Raw genomic sequence first — 22,265 nt, 5'->3', positions numbered from 1 at the left:
AAAGAAATAAACATCAAAGTCGCATCCCTTTTATCCATTCAACATTAAAAAACATATTCAATAAAAAAAAGAAACACAAGTCATTTCAATGGGAAATTCATTTATGCATGGTTTTTCTGTATTCAAAAATAACTCAAAGAATTTAAAAAGCTTAGTTTGTCTTTCGTAATTAAAAATTCATTTTGGAATTCATTTATATAAATACTGAGGAAAAGACTCTGAATCTGAGTATTTCGTTTTTATTCAAACAGCACATAAGTGTCTCATTTATTTATCAAAAATGTTTAAATCACCTTAAACTACTATATAGATTCTACTAACATTCATCCATTACGATTATAAATTTCATGAGATTCTGAGTTTAATGGCCACATTTTTAAGGAATGGTGCTCTGTAAAAAATACCCTGTTGTTTTTTCGGAATTTCTCCGTATATATATAATAGTTCAAAGACGTTTTGTTGACAAAACGTCTAACCTAATCACAAACGAATTTAAATCCCAAACGAATTGAAACCGTCATTCTAGTTTTTGACACGCAGTTTTGCGTTCCGTAATGCGCATAACTTTACCTTTCCTTTAATCATTTTACGATTATTTTCGATTCTCTTACTTTTTAGCTATAACTTTATGGTTTTGAACATTGCATAAATAAAACTGCAATTTGAGTTTATGGTCAAATTGATGCTATATTGAGGCGAAATTCTCATTATTATTATTTCTTTATAATAAAACGCTTGAGCCTCAGGGTCTCAGGGGACAGACTGCACCCCGCAAATTAAAGTGACCCATGTTCGAATCTCAGTGATGACTGATTCTGCCTACGAACAAATTCACGTCTAGTGCGAGTACACATGACTTTCACAGAGAAAACTTGTTCCCATACCGTAAGAGTCTGTTGAGACAACAGTATTTCTGTTGCAAGAACTTGTTTTGTTACGGCATAAAACCAGTTTTATTATAAGAATTTTTTTTTCCAAAATTGTTTCGGAAAAAACTTGTTCTTCTATGGTAAAAAACATTGCGGCTAAGAATTTACTTCATAAATTTTACGTTTTGGGACAACAAACCCAGCTACAAGTTTAAAAACCATAAATTTTGTGGGATTCTTTTTTCAGTGTGGGTTTAATGTTAAATAGCCTTTGTAAAACCCTTTTATTAAGAGCATAGCTTGGATTTAACATAGCTTGGATTTGAAAATTGTAGCTGTTCGTGTTCAACTGATCGTTGAAATTTTTATAGTTTTGAACGGGTTTCAAAATGCGAAGTTAGGAAATAAATTAAAAAATTTATCAAGTTAAAAATTTGGCAAAGAAAAACAATGTGAATTTTATCATACGCCTCGCCGTGAATCACACAATTGCAATCACTAACAGAAGATTTTGCAATGCAAACCATGAGTTTTTCATGTGCTACTGATCAAATGTTTATAAATTACAGAATCTGATAGTGATAGAGAAAAAAACAATTAATTCACCGACATCCAAATAAATTTGTTTTCTGAATCCACAGTTTTCTGAAAGATTTCAAAATTTTCTGAAACTATTAGTGATAATGTATTTCATGCCATGCGTTTTTTACTTTGAGCAATTACCAATGTTCAATCACCTAAAAACTCAAACATTATTCCGATTCTCGGAAATAAAAAAGCATATAAAAAAATGGCCGTTTTAAACATTTTCAAGATTATATTTTTCATTATAGCTTTCATTTTTCGATAATTTTGACCACACAGATTTATTGAACACCCTGATTGAACAAACTACGTTTCCTACTTTATCGTCACAAGCGAGTTCAATTGTATTTTCTCAAATGCTTCCCTTGCAATATCTAGAAAACAAGCAATATGCTGAAAATAATTATTTATCTTACATATTCCTTCAACCATTTCATCAAACAGTTTTTTCACTTTCGAGACTCGTTTCGACATCATTTTGGAAACCTTCAGCAACGTTCTGAGACGTAATAAATGATCTCACTTTTAAGCTGAAGCTGAAAAGGAATAAAATTAACCGAATTATGGTATTCGTTGAAAGAAAAACGAAAAAGAATTGTTATGAACTTTGAAAATGATTATCTGGAATACATATTTTTTATTGATGCTTTGGTTATTTTATTTTAATTTGAGAGATGCAAAGTAAATAATAACTTGTCTTATAATTACTTATACATTTAATATTTATTTTAAATATTGCTGCGAAAAAAATTGTGTTTTGANATATTTATTTTTTAATATTTATTTTTATATAATATTATTAATTTAATATTTATTTATTTTTTTTGCTGCGAGAAAAATTGTGTTTTGAAAAAATAATTCTATTTCTTTTTTCGCTGGCATTTTACTTAAATAATTTCCTAAAAACATTCAAAATATCAAATAAATTATGGATTTCTGATGATATCTAAATATAATTAAAGGCTTCAAATATCATTACAGGTTTAAAAAAGAGTCATAACTCTCGAAATTCTTTGGCTCTACGGAACGCCTGTTGAAAACCACTGCTCTTAATCATTACGAATGAATTTAATTAGGATTTAGCTGAGCATTGAACTGTTATTCAGCTGAAGTAATCGCATTAGAAAACTTATTTGAATGCACAAAACCACATTCAAAGGAAAGTATGTCAAAGCAGGCCTGGTAATTAGTTTACTGTAATGTTTATTAAGTAATTTAATGTTATTTAAATAAACGGGTAGACATAAATACTTAAGTTTCTCACGTTTATATTTTCCATTTGCATTTAAAGCCTAGCATACTTGACAAATGATTATTCAAAAAATAACTTGCAAAATTAAATGCGTTCATTTAATTAAACTGAAATTCACATGCAATTTTAAACTGTTCCAGAGGCCGTTAATTGAAATTATTTCCTAATGAATGTGAAGTCTTATTTAGTATAAATATTTTTTTATATCATATTGATGAAAAAACGAAAAAGGGTCATATAAAAACAAACTATTGGAATAAACAACTTTTATTATTCTACCATAAAAACGCATATATCAAAATTTAATCCAGGAACTGAAAAATTTAAGGTAAATAAGGTCTTTATTCTTCGTAAACAAGACAAATATATATAATATATAGATATATATATATTTGATGCTGTGATGACAACTCAAGTATGAAAGAGTTAATAGGAATGGTCGTAAACTTTGTTATAAAACTTTATGTAAGTACATAAAATTTGTGTACATTTGTACATCATACACGTGTTTTTTTTTCCAATAAAACTAACTACACTTATGTGACATCCATGGAGACGAAATTCTAGGCTTCTAAATTATGAATAATTACAAAAGTATTTTTGATAACTCTGTGTATAATCAATGCAAAATTTGTTTCAAAATGTTTTATCTTAGCTTTGACATATAATCGAATAAATTTATTTATCCACATTTAAGATTTATTTTACATTACCGTTTTAGATTTATTGGATCTTTCTAAAATATGCATTTAATAAACAATTAATGCACCAAATTATGATATTTTTTCCGATTTTAAATTAGTTGCTTAGTCAAGTAAGAGGAGAATGCGAGAGCAGTAATTGCGTTTCAAGAACTGCGAATAAATTTGCCAAACATTTTACAAATAACGGAAAACAGGAAACGGAAGCAAGTTTTCAACTCATCGTTTGTCTCTTACAAAATTCTCTACTGATACAAAAACAAAGAAAGCAGGATATTATCTTCCTGAAATCCTTGCATTCTTTCATTTAAATTTTGCATACCGTAATCGAATGTTTGCAATTTGGCTTTATGATCGAGGAAATGCATCCTTCAATTAGACTGTTCCTCAATGAGTTCACGAAATAAGACAAACAACGATATTCTTTTCCAATTATTAGTTTTCGTTGTCGTTCGAGAAGTAATTATTTCTCAATAGTGTAATTTGAGGACACAAATTACTACACAGATTAACTCTTCGGGTCTCTTTAACTTCGCATGCGCCATCTCGCGATGGTTAATGGAAACAAATTATGGCAGTTTTGATCTATTGATCCTGTCTTATCTTCCTTTTATTGGCAGTAATGTCACGTAGTAAAGGGACAGCGTTCTCCACTGCTTCATATTTCTTATAAAGCTTTCTTCTCCATATTTCTTTTCAGATTGGCGATCACAGCTGAATGAAAATGCGACACTTTATAGCCAAATAAAATGACTCGTTTTATGTTTTGATAATTATAAACCTAACACCGCATTTCTATTCAGTATTGAATCCTTTTTTTTTTCTTTTACTAATTATTAAATCTAAACCAGAAACATTTTTTCTCTGAAATATTTCAATAATTATGAATAAATAACTTCATTATGATGAATAAAATGTATTATAAATTATAATTAGTAAAACGAAATATGTACAGAAATATTTACTAACACTATACATTATTTATACAAACTATATGAACAATGCAAAACATTAAATGCGTGTTAAAACCACGTTATAAACATTATACATACAATACTTTGCAATACTTAATACTTAACTTGCGGAGAAAAATTCTAGTAAAATTACCATACTTGTATGGTAATTTTACTGGTGGACGTTTCTGGTTTTAAAAAAACTATAACTCTGGTTATTGAAACCAAAATATACGGAATTTAAACCATTCATTAGGTAATTTTTCCGTTTGTATGGTGATAGTTTACCGCAAAGTCTGGTTTTCAATATTTTTGTTCTTATTTCTACACATTTAATAAAAACACAAAACTGAAAAGTAAACTAAGCAAATCAAATAGTTTATATGCCATGCTCTTAGGTATCATAATAAAATTGTCAAATTTTATCATTTTATGAAAAATTACCGGGCTTTTATGTTTTGTCATAATGCGAGAAACGCGGTGAATTTCACTATATTCTAATAGAATTTATCATATTTTTTTCTTAGCGAATGATTCTTAAACAACATGTAAGTGGCATAATAACCTCTTCTTTCAGTTTAGAGTTAATGCAGTTTTACGTTGAGGGAAAGATTTTCAAAACCGGCCAGATAATGAAGGTCTAAGTTTATTTGACTACTCTTTAAAACTTGATTATTCAGATAAATGAGCGGGATAGTTGTGAAAGTTATTCAGGATGAAAAAAGATCTTCTTATTTTCTTATTTACTAATCTTTGCCTTAATCATTCGCTGTGATGTGCATCAAGGTATTCAACAGGCATTCCATATCCCACGAGTTGCTGACTGATGATGTTTTAGTAATCCACTGAATTATATTATTCGTTTTAAAAAGAAAGATCGATAATAAAAGAGAAAATAGCATTAAAATACCCGTTATTTCCGATAATAACTAATAAAATAAAATTTTCGGTTGATGCTTGAGAAAAGATTGACGAATTAAGTTGTTCTGTTTCTTATTGAGATCGAAATAGTAAATTAATTCGAATGAAGAACACAAAATCAAAAACGAGAAAATATTTGACAGTTTTGTATTTAAAGGGAGCTTTGGAGAATGGCAAATATTAATGTTTTACTTAATATTTTTGCTTCGGTTGAGCGAAAACAATCATTACTCCCTGCAATGTAAAATTTGAGCTAATAACTTCCTCCTTCTTGTAATGTAAGTTGTTTTTTAATGTATTATCTTTTTTTATTTTTATAACCGTTGTTGAACAGCCGGCTCAATTTTGGGTTTACGACTACTTATATTTAACTCCTCAGCCTTGTACTTTTGAACCCAATCCAGAAGACAGGGGAACTCCTGGATCAAGTATTGGGATAAACCTCACCCGGATCAACCTCATTTGAAGGAGAGAGCTCTATCCTTTGAGCCACCATGGCTCATTTTTTTTATTATAGTTTCTTAAGGTAGCTGGTAGTTTTTGTAAAAGAGTAGTTTTCAATGTATATTTAATATTTAAGTATGATAATGTTTCATCTAACTCTTCGATTAAAAACTTAATTTACTCTATATTTATTTCATTTAAAACAATTTTAGCATTCTAGAAATCATGAAACTTGATAACTTACTGTTATCTTCCTACAGATAAAGAATTTTTTCGACAATATTACATTATTTTCAAAATATATCAAATATATCAAATCTATATTATCTATCAAATGCTCGGCTCATAGGATTTCCCGAATTTATTCATGTGACCTTATTTCTTAAAAGGATGAAAACCCTTACTATGTATGATTTAATTTAGAAGAATATTTCTGACGTATGAGTACCGGTAAAACTTTAACTTCAATTTAAGCTCTCATCATTAAAATTTTATGCTTAACACATAATAATATTGTGTGGAGCTATCTTTAGCTTATAAATAACTTTATTTACTCATTTATACATATAGTTTCCTTTTAAGAACAGTTCTAAAAACATGTCTAATGCAGACGGAATTGCTTATTATAAGTATATTATAAATAATTTCATTGTCTTGATATTTTATTTTTCCCAATTCGAGCACGTGTATCCTTTTATTTTCGTTTTCAAATCAGGCACGAAGGTAAATTGTTACAAAGTAAAAAAAGAGCGAGATTAATTTGTTTCTTTAGTAATTAAATAATTTACTTGAGTACATCAAATATTTTAGCACATACGTGTGTAAAAATACTTTATTAATTTGACATATACTTAAATCTCTATAGAATATTTATGTTTCGTATTTTTTCCGAAAATTTTAGCACTTTTTTAGGATTTTCCTACAAAACCAAGAAATTTTCGCACTAATATTTTTTAGTGTAATATCAGTATGTAAAACATTTAAAAATCACACCTTTATGGAACTGGTTTAACTGTGCATAAAATTTTATTCTATATGTTTTTCGGTTTGAATAGTTCGGATTTAAATAGCTGTCGGATTTGAATAGATAATAGTAGTGGCATATATATACTATTACTACTAGCTATTTGAATACATTCCATAATAGCTTTATAAATACATTCACAAATAAGGTAAATGTAAAAAAAATTTTAAAAAAATATTTGAAGTATTAGTTAATACAAAATTTGAAATTTTTGCATATACTTATTTATATTATATTTAGGTATATTGTGCTACATTATATGCTATATATATTATGCTACATTATATGTTATACACATTATGTTTATTTATATTATATTTAGATACATTATGCTGCATTATATGTTATATATATTATGCTACATTATATGTTATATACATTAAAATTATTTATATTTATTCTGTTACATTTGTTCTATTTTCACAAAAAAAGTTGAATTAAATTGTTTACGTACGTAATTTAAAAATTGTTACATTGTATTAAACTGCAAATGAGTAGCAAATATTTGGATGTTGTTAATACCTTAACTCTGAATCACTCCATTTGAGTATGCAGTATTGTTGACTATCATTGCCAATTGTATAGTCCTAGCTTTGGAAGAGCATTTGCCTGAAGATGATAGGACGCCACTAGCACAGAAACTAGTAAGTAAAAACTATGCTTTATGTTTCATTTGTATTTTATAGTACAGTGGGCCAAATAAATGGACCACCCTGAATAACTTTTGATCTAATGATAGAATTTGCTCGTTCTAGGACTAAATCTTAATGACTCGAAAGGGTTACCACAGATATGCTAATTATTAGTAATTAATTAGACGGTATATTAAGTTACGCAAGACACAAAAACGAACTTTCTCTGAATAAACATAACTTTTCTCAGATGGATTCGGATTATTGACCCTCAAAATATAGGGGTAGCCGCAATCTGGAAAGTATGGTCCCCATAGTTTGGTCAGAAGAGCGCTCAAAAATTTAGGCCCCTTAATTTTACTTTTAACGTATTTCTCTATATCTCAAGAACTCTTTAAGCAAATTAAAACATTTTTGCACACAATTATAAAATTCGCTTATTTAAAGATAATTCCTTGTAAAAAATAACTTCAGCAAGAAATTTTATTTTATTTAAAAATAATTAACAAAAATTTGAATTGTAGGGTATAAAAATGTCTGCATTATTTTAAAGAATGCAATTTCATATGGCAAAATACAGAATTTGAACAAAATTGGTCGAACAGTTTCTAAGAAATCGAGTTTTAAGTATCTGACTTCTTTGAAATTCAATTTCTCTGGAACTGTTCGACCGAAATAGCTCAAATTTTGTATTTTGCATGCAAAATTTTATTCATTAAAATGGTGCAAAAAACTGTTTACCTCGCGATTCAAAGTTTTTTCGACCATTCTTTAATAAAATAATAGAAAATATTAAATATTTACTAAAGGTTATTTTTTACATGGAATTATCTTTGAATAAACAAATTTGATGACCGTGCACAAAATTTTTTCAATTCTTTGAAAAAGTTCTCAAAATATGACGAAATACGCAAAAAGTAAAATTAACATTAAGAGGTCCGAACTTTGGATCACTCTTCTGACCAAACTGTGGGGACCATATTTCCTAGATTGCGGCTACCCTCTACATTTTGGGGATCAAAAATCCGAATCCTGTAAAAAAAAAAAGGGTATGTTTATTCAGAGAAAGTGCGTTTTTGCGTCTGATTTCGTAACTTAAAATATCGCCTGCGCTAAATTATTACCATGTTTGTGGTCACTCCCTTGAGCTAAGAGAACGTGAAAATCTGATCATTAGATTGAAAGTTATTCAGGGTGGTCCGTTTTTCTTTTCTTTCATTTTGAGCACTGTACATGGTGCACAATTGATTTCATTTCCTCTCAAAACCTGAAACTATACAAACGTAAATAAGCTGGCAAGCATTCCTATACTGATACGGTTAACGGTATTTCTACGACGCCTTCATGGTTGTTCTTTAAATTGAGCAATTAAGAATTTCATGTAAAGTGTCTTTCATGCATGATTGATTAGTTTTAAAATTAATTGAATAAGATTGGAAAATAATATGAATTTAAGTTTCACTGTGTATTGCTTCGCATGACAGGAATTATGGACTCACTAAGTTTTTCAAAGCTATATGCAACAAGCATCACGCGGCAGAATAAAAAAAAAAAACAATAAAAAAAAATTTCTTCTACTTGTCAGACAATTTTATAAGTGAACGTGACGATTAATTTCTTCCTATACCATATTGTTGCTATAAAAAGTTTTATTTTGGAAACATTATTTAATGGTTTTTATCCTTTAACTGCGTAATCTGTTGGCAAAATTTGCAGATGTTTTAAATTTTCAAAACTGGTTTTTTAAGCAGAAGGAAGAAACCGTGGATTTTTATCCTCCCCCCCCCCTCCATTTTTCTTTATTTGATTTTTCTCATCATCTGTCAACACTTTGTAAAAAAATAGATTCTGTTTTGTTTATGAAACTTTAATTTTTATTGTATGCAAGTCATGATCACTTTTGTATGCGCTTGCCTCTAAAAATGAGCCCGATATAATCATTATTGGGTACTGATACTTTATCATTAGTTTCTTTCTCTTTTTTATTTAAATAGAAACTTATGAATATTATACAATTTCAATTTCTTATATGGGTGATGAACGCACGTGATATCAACAAACTTCGGCAGTCGACGAGTCTTTAACGATTTCAGACTAAAAAATTTGTTTGTTTGTCTTTAAATTATCAAAACTAAAATTGAATTCAAACAGACTTCCAAATGCTAAAAGAAGCTTTAAATGCCGTCTGTTAAACAATTTTGGTTTCAAAAGTCAAGCTATTGATAAAATCCTGGGAAACTATATTCATGTCTTCCAAAATAAAAGACAGAAAGATCAAGAGCTAATTTGTAATTATAAAATTAAAGCTCTTATTTAACGTTAATAAAATATTTTTTCGGCCAACAAATATATTCGGAAAAAAGAAATTAAAAGAATAGACATTTATTTGAAAATTATTATCTCCGAATTATCATCATTACTTTCCAATTTATTATACATTTAATTAAGTCCCATTACTCTTTGATAAAAGTCTCATATTATTTTATCCTTTGCATAAATATTTGGATCAAAGTTCTGTTAAACAAAGAAATTAATAAAATATACTGTCTTTAAATAATTTTTTTACTTCAAAATACATAAAAAAATAAAACACTTTATAAACATTAGTTCCATAAATATGCCTTAATTCATTCAGTAGGTTATATTCAAAATTCAACTTTTTTAGCGTTTTTTCCTTATGAATTTAAAAATTAAAAAGCTAATCATTCAAATCAATTCATCTTTTCATTGACCACTAACTCAATTTAAAGCAAAACATACACATTGAAGTATATTTACGATAATTATTGAAATTAATTTAGTTTAAAGCTTACGTCTTTCTTAATTATAATCGCTTTGCTATAATGCTACCCCAAAATTGTGATGTTATGTATATTAAATTAATTACATTATAAACTTTAAGAGCGTGTGTAGTGTAAACACTCTTTAGTATTCATTTAAGAAACTAAAACATTATACTAAAGACACTAATAAATAGTTTCGATAATGAATATTACTTTATAGAATATATGTATTGAATTGTATAATTTATATAGTAATTAAATAAACTAGGTACATTCATTCATTAAGTTTCGAGTCAAGCATATGAAGGTTATAAAAACATCATTTTTTTTCTCTATGAACAGTTGGTAAAAACATCGAGTTTCTTTTGAGTAGTGAATTATATTGCTTTTACTTAATTATAATTTCAATTAAGCTGTTAGATGGAAAATTCATAATGAAAAGACCATTTTGTGAATTAAATAATAATAACACATATTAAGAAATCAGAATTATTAATTACGTGTACTTTTGACCTCCGCATAACTTTTTAAATGCGAATAAAATGTTTACTATATTTAGAGATGATTAAGCAAAAATAGTTTTTTTAAAAAACTCAATATCAAAATTATTGTAAACAAACAAGCTTAAAAAATAAAAGTTTCAATTTTTTAATTTTAATATTTTTTTTTAATATTTGAGGAAACTGAAAAAAGTTTCAGAGTTTATTAAAACTGCGGATTAAAATACGTGTAGTTTAAGTTACCAAGCTCACTTAACCCGCTCCCGCGAAGTTGGTAGTAGTATTTGGAGAAAAAATCTTATCATCAATCAAATATTTAAATTTTGCTGCTTATTAAATTTTTAATGAACTGAAAGTTGATTTTTCGAACCCATTGGGAAAATGAGTGTTGTTCTAGGTTTATCATGTCTGTACTCTTTCCGACTAGTTGAACTTCATCAATTACATCAACTTCAGCACCATAATCTCAAGTAAAGAGTTGTAAGAGTTATAAAAATCAGGCTTACACAAGCATTAATTAAAACAAACAGCACCACAAGATGAAATGAAGAAATAATCAGACGATAATTTTAGAAGTTCTTTGAGTTTTTTCCTTTAATTTTCACCAACGTGCATGCATTTTCAATGTTTTTACATAATATTAATTTAAAGTATTTTATACTCTTTTTTTTATTAATTTATTCATAATTTCTGTCTTGGAGACGATTTTAATATGGATAAAAACACTGAAGAAGGAAAATAATATAGTGAAGTTTAAAAAAATTTATATTGACAGGAATTAAAAATCAATCCAGCCGATTGCAAAACAGAAAGACAAACATCAGTAGAGGTTGTTTTTGCAATCGAAGATTTGAAATGATATGGTGTTTATGAAAGTCTATTCAGAAAAAAAACATTTGACCAGATGGTAAACAGTAATCACTGTAATGCAATAACAATTTTTCTTTTTTCCTAATATATGTTTGTTTTATTTGTTTTTTATTGAACCCAAATGTGTTTTTGAACTTATTCAAGCTACATATCAAAATCTCTATAGTTCAATTTCCCGAGCTCACGTAAACCATTCCAGAAAAATATTAAGGGAACCGGAAAGTAATGTCGTTTCAGCGCATTAAATATTCGTTAGTTCTTAAAAACCAATTCATTTTTTCGATCCCTTTTCAATCCGGCATTGAAAGGTCTTTGCTAACGAGGGTGAATACATTATTGATTAAAAATAAAATATTGATAACAAATATCAAATGCACTGAAACGACATTACGTTTCAGTCCCCCTAATAGGTTATAAACTAACTTATTTTCCAGTTGTACTTCGAAAAAATACCTTATCGTCAACTAAATATTTGAAGTATGCTATGTATTGCTGCACAATATTAATGTCTGAATCTAATTCACTTTCTTAATTTTTCTCAGGAACTTACAGAACAATATTTCTTAGGGATATTTTGCGTAGAATCTACTGTTAAGATTTTAGCATTAGGCTTTGTACTTCATAGAGGGTCATACTTGCGAAACATATGGAACATCATGGATTTCATCGTCGTAGTTACGGGGTATGTATTTTTCTTTATCTAACTTCCTTAAATTTTATTTAATTATACAATAAGTAAATATGTTTGAATCATCAAGCGTTTACACACCTCCTCTCTTTTAATAAATACCTCAAATAAATAAATATGTTTGAATCATCAAGCGCTTACACACCTCCTCTCTTTTTATAAGTACCTCAAAGAAATAAATATGTATGAATCATCTAGCGTTTACGCCCTTCCTCACTTTTTATTAATACCTCATATCTTAAAAATTAAAAAATGTCTGAATTTTCACAACAGTTTATCGATTGAATGTCGAGGCAAAAAAAAAGCATAAGTTATTATCAATTCATTTTATTTGTACCATCTTTTTGAATCAAGAAATTAAATTTCATGATCTTGCATTATTTTTCCTCTGTTACAAATAGTTCCAAATTAGAATTATTTTTTACAAGTAAAATATGTACAAGTTCCTGTAATGATTGCACTTGACCTCAAGGCTCTACTTGAGATAGCGAGAAAATAATATAAATGATTCTGTCTAACAAAACAGCGTTAAGTAGAAAGTTAAATCTATTCATTAAATGTCACCCATTATCAATAATAACATCAGAATAAAAATAAAAAGAGTCTATGATTAAGAAATCAAAATTTTTTGGTAATCGATATCACTTTTCAACAGAATTTTTCAAAACGAAATTCAAGTTCAAATAAATTTTTTTGTTTTCCAAAAGCTTTAAGAATGGAAATAAAAGTATTCAGAATTAGATTGTAATATGTTTTTGTTGCCTTTCATATACTCATAGCTTCTTAAAAGAGCATTCTCATTTAAGCTCATTTTCAAACAAAAATAATCAAATTTCCTGCTGGTGTTGTTGGTTTGGAAAAAACTCGAATCTTGAAACTTTTTCATACTTGTAATTAAGTTTAATTGAATTAATTAGGACCAAGTTCAGTACTCCTCCAGCCAGTCAAATACTTTGATTATCCATTTGAGTTAAATTGATAATCAAAAATTGATCAGTGATATTTTTTTCACTATTTAGGAATTAATATGATGTTTTCATGTATTAGAAATGAATTGCTATCAGATTTTAAAGTACTGAACAGCATCTCTTTAAAATAGGATCATTGAAAATATTTATTAGAATAATTTCTTTTAAATCTCAGATTATTTTTTATAACTTCGAACAAGGACATTCTGCCAAAAAATGTATTACGTTTGGAATGCATCCAATTCTTGATGAATTAAAACTTCAAAACTTATTCCGACAAAATTGTCAATGCCAGAATCTTCTGGAAGAATGTATCACAAAAGTTTCATATGAAATGTATCAAACCATATTTTGGACACTTATCACAAAAGCTTACTTGTTTCTATTGAATACGTCATGCATTTGGTTACAGATATCATTATGATATAACAATTCTTTTGGATCACTTCATGTAAAAAAAAATTCCAATGATGACAAAAAATTATCACTTGTCTACTGGTCTGCTAATATTAAAATATATATTTTACTATATTTTTTAACATCAGTAGACAATTGATTTATTCTAATGCATTCCATTAAATTTCATTTATTTTTAAAAGGTAAATTCTTAAATATTAAATAACCTTTGAAAAGTAAATGTGCGCATAAATTTTATTAATATTCCGTTTTAAAGGTAATTTTTAATTCTATTTCACTTAAGTTATATCAAGGAAAATATTCACTTTAGATAATACATTCACTATTTAATATTCATTTAATATAATTTTATAATTTTTTTTAAGTATTTTGCAATATAAGTAAATCACAGTTTTAGTTGATATCTCATTTGTCTACTCTTTATCTATTTATTCATTAAATGTTAGTTACTTATAAAGGATAGATACCCGCAAATAATTAATAATTGAATAAAATTATTAATGCACGGTTTTAAAGTAAATCATATTCAAAGATAAAATATTTTGTTTTTAAAATTAAATCTTTGAACATTTTTCATAATGTATTTATTTAAAAAATAAAATACACTGTGTTATGTAGATGTTTACATAATTTTTGAAAAATTTGATTTAATGATAAATCATTCTCTACTAAACTTTTTGCACTCGGTTTTGAGTAACAAATTAAAAATATTAATATGATTTAAAAAATTAATGCCTCTACCCTGTTTCTTAAAACTATTTTCTGATTTTCAATCCTCTTTAAATAATGCAGAAATGGCTTAAAAAATTATTTTAAACAATTTATTGATAATTTAGCTATTTTCTGTGTAACTTATATCAAAAGTAAAGCTGTGTCATCTGGTATATAACTTTTGTATCAAAGTATGACAACTTATGGAAATTTTAAATAATTTGATTTTTTTTAATGAAAGTTTGTAATTTTATTATTATTTATTTAAAACAACTAAGCAAAATATAAACATTAAAATATGTATTAGAAATTTTACGAACAAAAATAATTTGCTAGTAAAAAAGAAGCATATATCTTGAAACCTACGCTCTAAACAGCTACAGCTCGAAAGAGAAATTCAAAATTTTATATTCCTTTTTATTTATCGATCATTATGTACCCTTATTTATCTATTATTATATACCCTGTCATTTTTTTCAGATATCAAATTTATATTCTTTTTTCATCATTTATTATTCTAAATTACTTAAATAATTTTTAAATTCAAATTTTTAATGTTCCCTCTTACTATGTATAATGTACTTTGGGTTGTAGCATTGGTTGAGGTAGAACACTGAAGTACTGCATCTTCTAAGCAATCTATATAATACAACATGGTAATTTATCTTATTTATCTATTATGATAAACTCTGTCATTTTCCCTGATAATAAATTTATATTCTTTTTTTATTATTTATTACTCAAAATTATTTAAATAGTTCTTAAATCCAAATTTTTTGTTCACTTTTACTATGTATAATGTACTTTGGGTTGTAGCATTGGTTGAGGTAGAACACTGAACTACGACATCTTCTAAACATTCTATATTAAACAAAATGGTAAGTGTTATTAGAGTTTGAAACAATATCTAAATGTAATAATAAAAGCTCTATTTTATTGAGAGAATGTATCAATCTGTTGACTTTATAGAAACTTTAGACCTATCTAGAAGTTCTTCAGTGTTGTGGTTGTGGTGTTTCATAAGTTTAGAGCATATGTAGACCAAAAATTTAGATGAAATGATAGTAGATAATTCTTTAGATACTCTTGAATGCTTTTTTAGTTAGTATATTAGTCATAGATAAAGTAGTATTGTTTGAATTTGCTTTTTATGTATTACTTAATTCATGAGATTGGTAGTAGAAAAGTGTTCAGTTTGAATAAAGTGTCGTGTCGATTTCTTATTTCTAGAGAAAGTAACAACAAGCAGCTTTTTAACTGCTCAGATTAGAGACGTGAAAAAAAATCCTTTTCTCAATTTTGGCGAATTTTATCTCAAACCTCAATTTTTTGCTCCGCGTCAAATCATAACTACATTTCCTTTAGTTTTTTAACAAGTTAAGAGACTTGTAACTTCAGAAAAAAAATTTATGAAGTTTCTTTTTTTTCATTTTGTCAAAGAAGAACTAAAAAGCAAACTGATTTATAAATTAAGCAGAAATGAAAATTTAAAAGCGAACATTTCATGTAAACTAACAAACCGTGTTGTAATTTGGTTTTAATTATACTTATTAATTTACGCACCGTTTTTGCACATGAGTTAATTAAGCAGAATAATTTAAAACTTATTTTAGTTTTAATAATTCTTAATAGTTTGCATAGGAGAAAGAGCAGTTTTGAAGCAGCAAAAGAACAGGAAAAAAATTTAAAACATTCTAGGATGAAATCATTTTATTCTACCAAAATATCTGCCAATGGTATCTGCCAATAATGTCTGCCAAAAACCTATGAAGTTTCCTTTTTTTTCATTTTTTCAAAGAAGAGCTAGAAAGCAAAATGAGCCATAAGTCCATTAATTCTACCAATGATATTTGCCAATACTACTTTAATATTTTTTTAAAAAATTCTGCCTATAATAACGTAATTTTGCCATGCAATCACATCAACAGAAACAAGTGCAAGCATAATTATAGTTTTGAAAATCTAATTATTTCTCAAAATATCAATAAATATGTAGCATTACTTTTGCGTACAATCGATACTTGAAATAGTTAAGATAAATATTATAAGCAGAGAAATATATACAAATCTATAATTTGTCGATTTCATCGGTTAAAGATATCTCGTCGATGCAGTTCGAGTTAAGTCTATGGGAAATTTTTTATTTCGCTTTTTTTCCTAAATTTGGACTCTTAACCAATCCCAGACAGTGAGTCGTAACTCTCTAAGCTACGCTTGGATATAGGAATTCTATGGTATAAGCAGCCGGTATTTCAATATAATTCAAATCTGCACAGTACCTAGTCTTCTATATACTAAAATTGGGTTTCAGTATTCTATTTTTATAGTTAAGATAAATATTATAGACTGAGAAATATATACAAATCTATAATTTGGTGATTTCATCGGTTTAAGATATCTCGTAAATGCAGTTGATCTCGTAGATGCAGTTAAGTCTATGGGAAATTTTTTATTTTGTTTCTTTTTCCTAAATTTAGACTCTTAACCAATCCCAGACTGTGCGTTGTAACTCTCTAGGCTACGCTTGGACACAGGAACTCTATGGTATAAGCAGCCGTATTATAATTCCAATCTGCACAGTACCTAGTCTTCTATAAATTAAAAGTGGATTTCAGTATTCTGCTTTTAATATTTTCTACAACATTATGATTATTACAATAAATTACAATAGCATTGCAACATTGTTACAACATACAGTAGATCAAATCTATGATAAAAACTTCATGATTGATACAGTTATCGTATATACTGCCTCTTTTAGATATCGATAAGTTTAAACTGCAACCAAAAACATTAATCTTATAAACAAGGTTTGAAATAGCTGCAATATAATGTTTTTTACATTAATTTAACTGGCACGATGTTTTAAATAAGAAGACTCAGTATTACACAACATTATTTTTCGTCACCCTCAATACTATAAGACTAAAGGAAAAACGAGATTTTCGGGTACAAATAATTAAAATTTTAAAAAAAACTTTCGGTTTTTTCTTAATTTTATTTTTCTTGAGAAAATTATTCAACTAGTGTTAGGTATATTTGTGATTTTTTTTTTTACCTGAGTGAATCCCTAAATGTAATTCACTATAAAGCTTCATTAAAATTGACACTATGAATTAGTTATTCTCTAAGCAATTCGTTTTTAATCTCGCGACGAATGATAGTAATAATAACTCACTAAATAGATTTGTTAACAGCTTTTCATAGATCTTACATAAAAAGTTTCATTTTTGTTTTTCTATTACAACGAAGAGATAATTTTTTTCTCATTTAAATATTAACCCATTCAAATTTTGTATCATCATCTGCAACATAGAATCCTATTTAATAAAATTATACATATATCTTTAAAAAAACACTTTCCATTTATTACTGCTGAACACTTTTCTGTAGAATCTAATAGTATGATATAATATTTAATAAAAAAAGTGATTCGAATGAAATCTTGCATGATTTTATAGAATTCTTTTAGTAGCTAGATATCTGACTTCTTTCAGGTTCATTTCGAATTTTATGGAGGGTGGCGAAATAGATGTAGATCTGCGTACATTGCGAGCTATACGTGTTTTGCGACCACTCAAATTGGTTTCTGGGATTCCCAGTAAGTAAACTATTACAATGTATTTCCTTAAAGCTTGTGGCGTAACTACCACTATAAATATTGAATACCAATTCACTAGTATATAAGACATGTTAACTTGATTCTATCTTGAGGTATCTTTTGATAGATGAAGGTTGGCATAGTCGATTTATAATTCACCTCATTGGTTACCTGCGGAATATGAACTTGCCAATAATGATGAATGATCCACAATAAAACAGTTGATTTGCTTAAAAAATATATATTGCTCAAAGAAAAAAAAATCCGGTGAAGTAATTAAAGTCTCCCGATCAATAAACGAAAATGAAGAAAAAATATATAGTGAGCAGAATGTTATAAAGAAAAAAATGAAAAAAATAATAATAATGAGAGAAATGCTGTGAACAAAAAATTAAGGAAAAAATATAATGAGCAAAAATTTATATAAATAAACAGCATGAATCAACTAGTGGTATCCGTTCATCGAATTCTATCTCAGATAAAATTCAGGAAGGGGAGTAATGTGGTGTAACTACCACCATAAATATTAAATACCAATTCACTAGTATATAAGACATGTTAACTCGATTCTAACTTGAAGTACCTTTTGATAGATGTTGGTTGACATCGTCGATTTATTATTCCCTTCAAGCTTTCTATTGAAACTCCATCAATAAATTTCATGAAATTGTGTATTATCATTGAAAAAAATTTTAATTCAAGTCATTTGAATTAAACTCTTTGACGTAGCAAGAATAATAATGTAAGAATCCGTTTGATGTTTTAAATTTGATTAGGTTCCAGTTCACCAGTTTAAATTTAAAAAGTGCATTCCATTCGAAAGCAATCTTTACAATTAAACAATTCTTTCCAAAAACTCATAGGCTTAAAACCCTAAATAATCTAAATAATTGAATTGCAATCTGAATAATTGAAGTAAGTGGCTGTCCAGGCAAAAGAGGGAAATTTTGCACTCTTACGTTTCATGCCGCACGCTCCCGTACGTAAGATTTTACGTAAGTAATTGCACATTGATTCTACGTAAGTTATTGTGCATTGATTTTACGTAAGTTATTGTGCATTGATTTTACGTAAGTTATTGTACGTAAATTATTGCGCATGAAAAATACACATGTGAACGAGAAAAAAACTATTAAACTTGCGTGAATAAAAGTAGGAAATTTTGTAAAAACCCGTAAGTTAAAAACCATAACGCTGTAAAATATCATCTCAGCTTCGGCCACAAAATTAAGACAAACATTTACAATTAACATGGATAATATAGACGTACTTCCTCTTCAAACTAAATTACATAATTAAAGTAAATGTAATATATAATTCTAAATAATGCAGAAATAGTTTTTTACGAACCTATTGCAATTAGGGAACAATAATTTTAAACTAAAACCAATATTTTTTTTTATCAATACAACCAATTTTTATAGCATGACTCGATTCATTTTGTGTTAATGAATCCTCCACCTTCATTTTTGTTGGAATTCTTTTTAATCTAACGTCCATGTCACACGTCCATGTTGCCATGTTGTTAATTCGAAGGTAGGCTTAAACAAAATACAAAATTTAACAGCTTTGAACGGCGTTCTTGTAGCTTTATACACCTAAGCCAACAAAACGTAAAAATGCGTAGAATCTAAAAAAAAATAATAATAAAATAAAATAACCGTGAACATGAGATGTTGTTGTTCTAAATCTTACGTACATGAGCTTACGGAATCTAGCATGGATGTACGAAATTTCTCAATAGCTTGATGCTTGAACTGCCTTATCACTTAAAACTAATTTTTCTTTTTAAAAAAAATTTACTCTCAATATAAAATATTTTGAAAAACAGTGATTGACTTTGAAATGCAAAAATGTTTCAGTGAGACAGAATAATGTCGCAATAAGGACTAAATATAAGAGCTTCTAGTATAATAAAAATAAGCGAAATTCCTATGTAAACATTTTCATTCCCTTGCTGCTTAACCACAGCCGCACAAAAAATTTTATGTTGTGCTTTACTCAAAGGACTCAAAGCTATCCAAACTCACACAATTAGTGTCCATTAAACCAAAACTAGCAGAATAATTTAGTACTTTTTATCGTTCAATTATTTTACTTACATAAACAAGTATTTTTTTTTCTAAACACGCTTTATAACATCCTGCCGACTTGCATAATACTTAATTGCATACTTTTTACAGGTCTCCAAGTCGTGCTCAAGTCCATCATCAAAGCGATGGCCCCACTACTTCAAATTGGCCTTCTGGTGCTTTTTGCCATCGTGATATTTGCCATCATTGGTCTTGAGTTCTACAGCGGTGCTCTACATAAAACTTGCTATCTGATTGTAGATGCAAGTAAGTCTCTTACCTATAAACGCTATACATAGTGTTCCATAATTATCGTGCTGGATGTATATTTTTAGAATCCTTTTCGAAAACGAAGTAATAAAAAAAGCATGCATATCAGAGATAATTTCTAGGCATTTTTACAGGGTTTTTTTTTTATATTTGCACTATTTTTGCTTGATTCAGTTTCTATCAAAAATATTTATGAAAGACATATACAAACATCAGAGATCTTTTATCAAGTTAATTACTGTTACTAATCTTAAATCTCAATAAGTCAAAAACGCACCGATGTGTTTTTCAAAAGAAATAATTCGATCGAAATCTATTTACTTCATGGTAAGAGTCTATGGACGTATATCACCTATTTAATCAGTGTTTTCTTAAGATGGTGTAATTTTTACATTTAAGTATACATGTAAACAAAATCAAAAATTAGTTGCGTAAATGAATTTTGATCCAGAAAGTATGTATTTAAAAATATGCTAATTTTTAAACAATTTTTATCATTTATGTTTGAAATAAATTAATAAATAATTGTGTTTTAAAAAATTCCCTTAGAAATATAAGTTAATTTGGTTTAATGCAGATCTCTGAAAGTTTTCTCATCTATTGTTGTTTATATACGATGTGCGTATTTTTTTTTAAATGACAAAATTACTTTACTTAAATCCTCGATTTTAAAAATAATTCATTGATATTACATTTATACTAGTACAAAGTTTTCGAATTATATTTCCATTTATCCTTTCCCTTTAAAAATGCTAAGACCAACAGCAATTTTTATTCACTGCCATTAAAGATATAAAAAAAATTATGCAGAGAAAGTTCAAGTATATCACAAAGAGTTCTAATTGTGCTTCTATCCATTCATCTACTTTAAGAATACTAATACAAAATACATTTTCTATCTATCTTCATCATAGATATTACATCACTTGAGCACGGATAATTCGTTGGGATAATATTCATTAGGAAAAGTATTTTAATTATATTTTGATGCATCCGTCCACTTTATAAATACTAAAACCAATTGCAATTTCTACTCAAATCACAGATATAACAACTTTTATGTAGCGATTGCATGTGCAAAATTTTCTGATTTTTTTCCATGTATTTTTCTAATATAGGTATAGCAAAACCAATGGCAATTTATAATTTTTCCTCCCGAATTAAACAACATATTAAAATAAATCGCATTTATCAAATTAATATTATTAATAATTAATCGAAATTAAAGTTTAGATTTCCCTGAGTCATTTCAAATCACCTTTTTTGTTTTCGTTTTTTGTTTCTTTTTTCATTGCACAAAGCATTAAATTGCAAAATTTATAATTATCAAATTTATTTTAACTATTTAAATTACAATTCCATTTACAAGTGTACTGAAGAAAGGTAACTAAATACGCAATAGTTTTAATATTACATTACACAAAGCATTAAATTACATTGGCCAAAGCATTAAATTGTACAGTTTTTAATTATCAAATTTATTTTAAGTATTTAAATTACAATTCCATTTACAAATATACTGAAGAAAGGTAACTAAATATGTAATAGTACATTACACAAAGCATTAAATTACATTACACGAAACATTAAATTACATTACCCAAAGCATTAAATTGTGCCATTTTTTATTATCAAATTTATTTTAAGTATTTAAATTACAATTCCATTTACAAGTGTACTGAAGAAAGGTAACTGAATATGTAATAGTTTTTAATAGTACATTACACAAAGCATTAAATTACATTACACAAAGCATTAAATTACATTACACAAAGCATTAAATTACATTGGTCAAAGCATTAAATTACATTTGCCCAAAGCATTAAATTGTACAATTTTTAATTATCAAATTTATTTTAAGTATTTAAATTACAATTCCATTTACAAGTGTACTGAAGAAAGGTAACTAAATATGTAATAGTTTTTAATAGTACATTACACAAAGCATTAAATTACATTACACAAAGCATTAAATTACATTACACAAAGCATTAAATTACATTG

The 22,265-nt window shown here is 27.4% G+C and overlaps 1 protein-coding gene across 1 annotated transcript in view; it reads left to right on the top strand.

The window, feature by feature from the left end:
* Positions 1 to 22,265, top strand: part of LOC107438207 (voltage-dependent calcium channel type A subunit alpha-1) — a 282,265-nt gene that overhangs the window by 132,194 nt on the left and 127,806 nt on the right. Inside the window, exons 3-6 of the mRNA XM_043038639.2 lie at positions 7,288 to 7,393; positions 12,077 to 12,216; positions 17,816 to 17,919; positions 20,103 to 20,258. Of these exons, the coding sequence (XP_042894573.2) occupies positions 7,288 to 7,393; positions 12,077 to 12,216; positions 17,816 to 17,919; positions 20,103 to 20,258 (506 nt within the window). The remainder of the gene's footprint in view (positions 1 to 7,287; positions 7,394 to 12,076; positions 12,217 to 17,815; positions 17,920 to 20,102; positions 20,259 to 22,265) is intronic.

Source organism: Parasteatoda tepidariorum, chromosome 8, assembly GCF_043381705.1.
Source record: "Parasteatoda tepidariorum isolate YZ-2023 chromosome 8, CAS_Ptep_4.0, whole genome shotgun sequence".
In the NCBI taxonomy this organism is placed as follows: domain Eukaryota; kingdom Metazoa; phylum Arthropoda; class Arachnida; order Araneae; family Theridiidae; genus Parasteatoda; species Parasteatoda tepidariorum.
The sequence above is the reverse complement of the archived record's forward strand: the minus strand, read 5'-3'. Positions and strand labels throughout refer to the sequence as shown.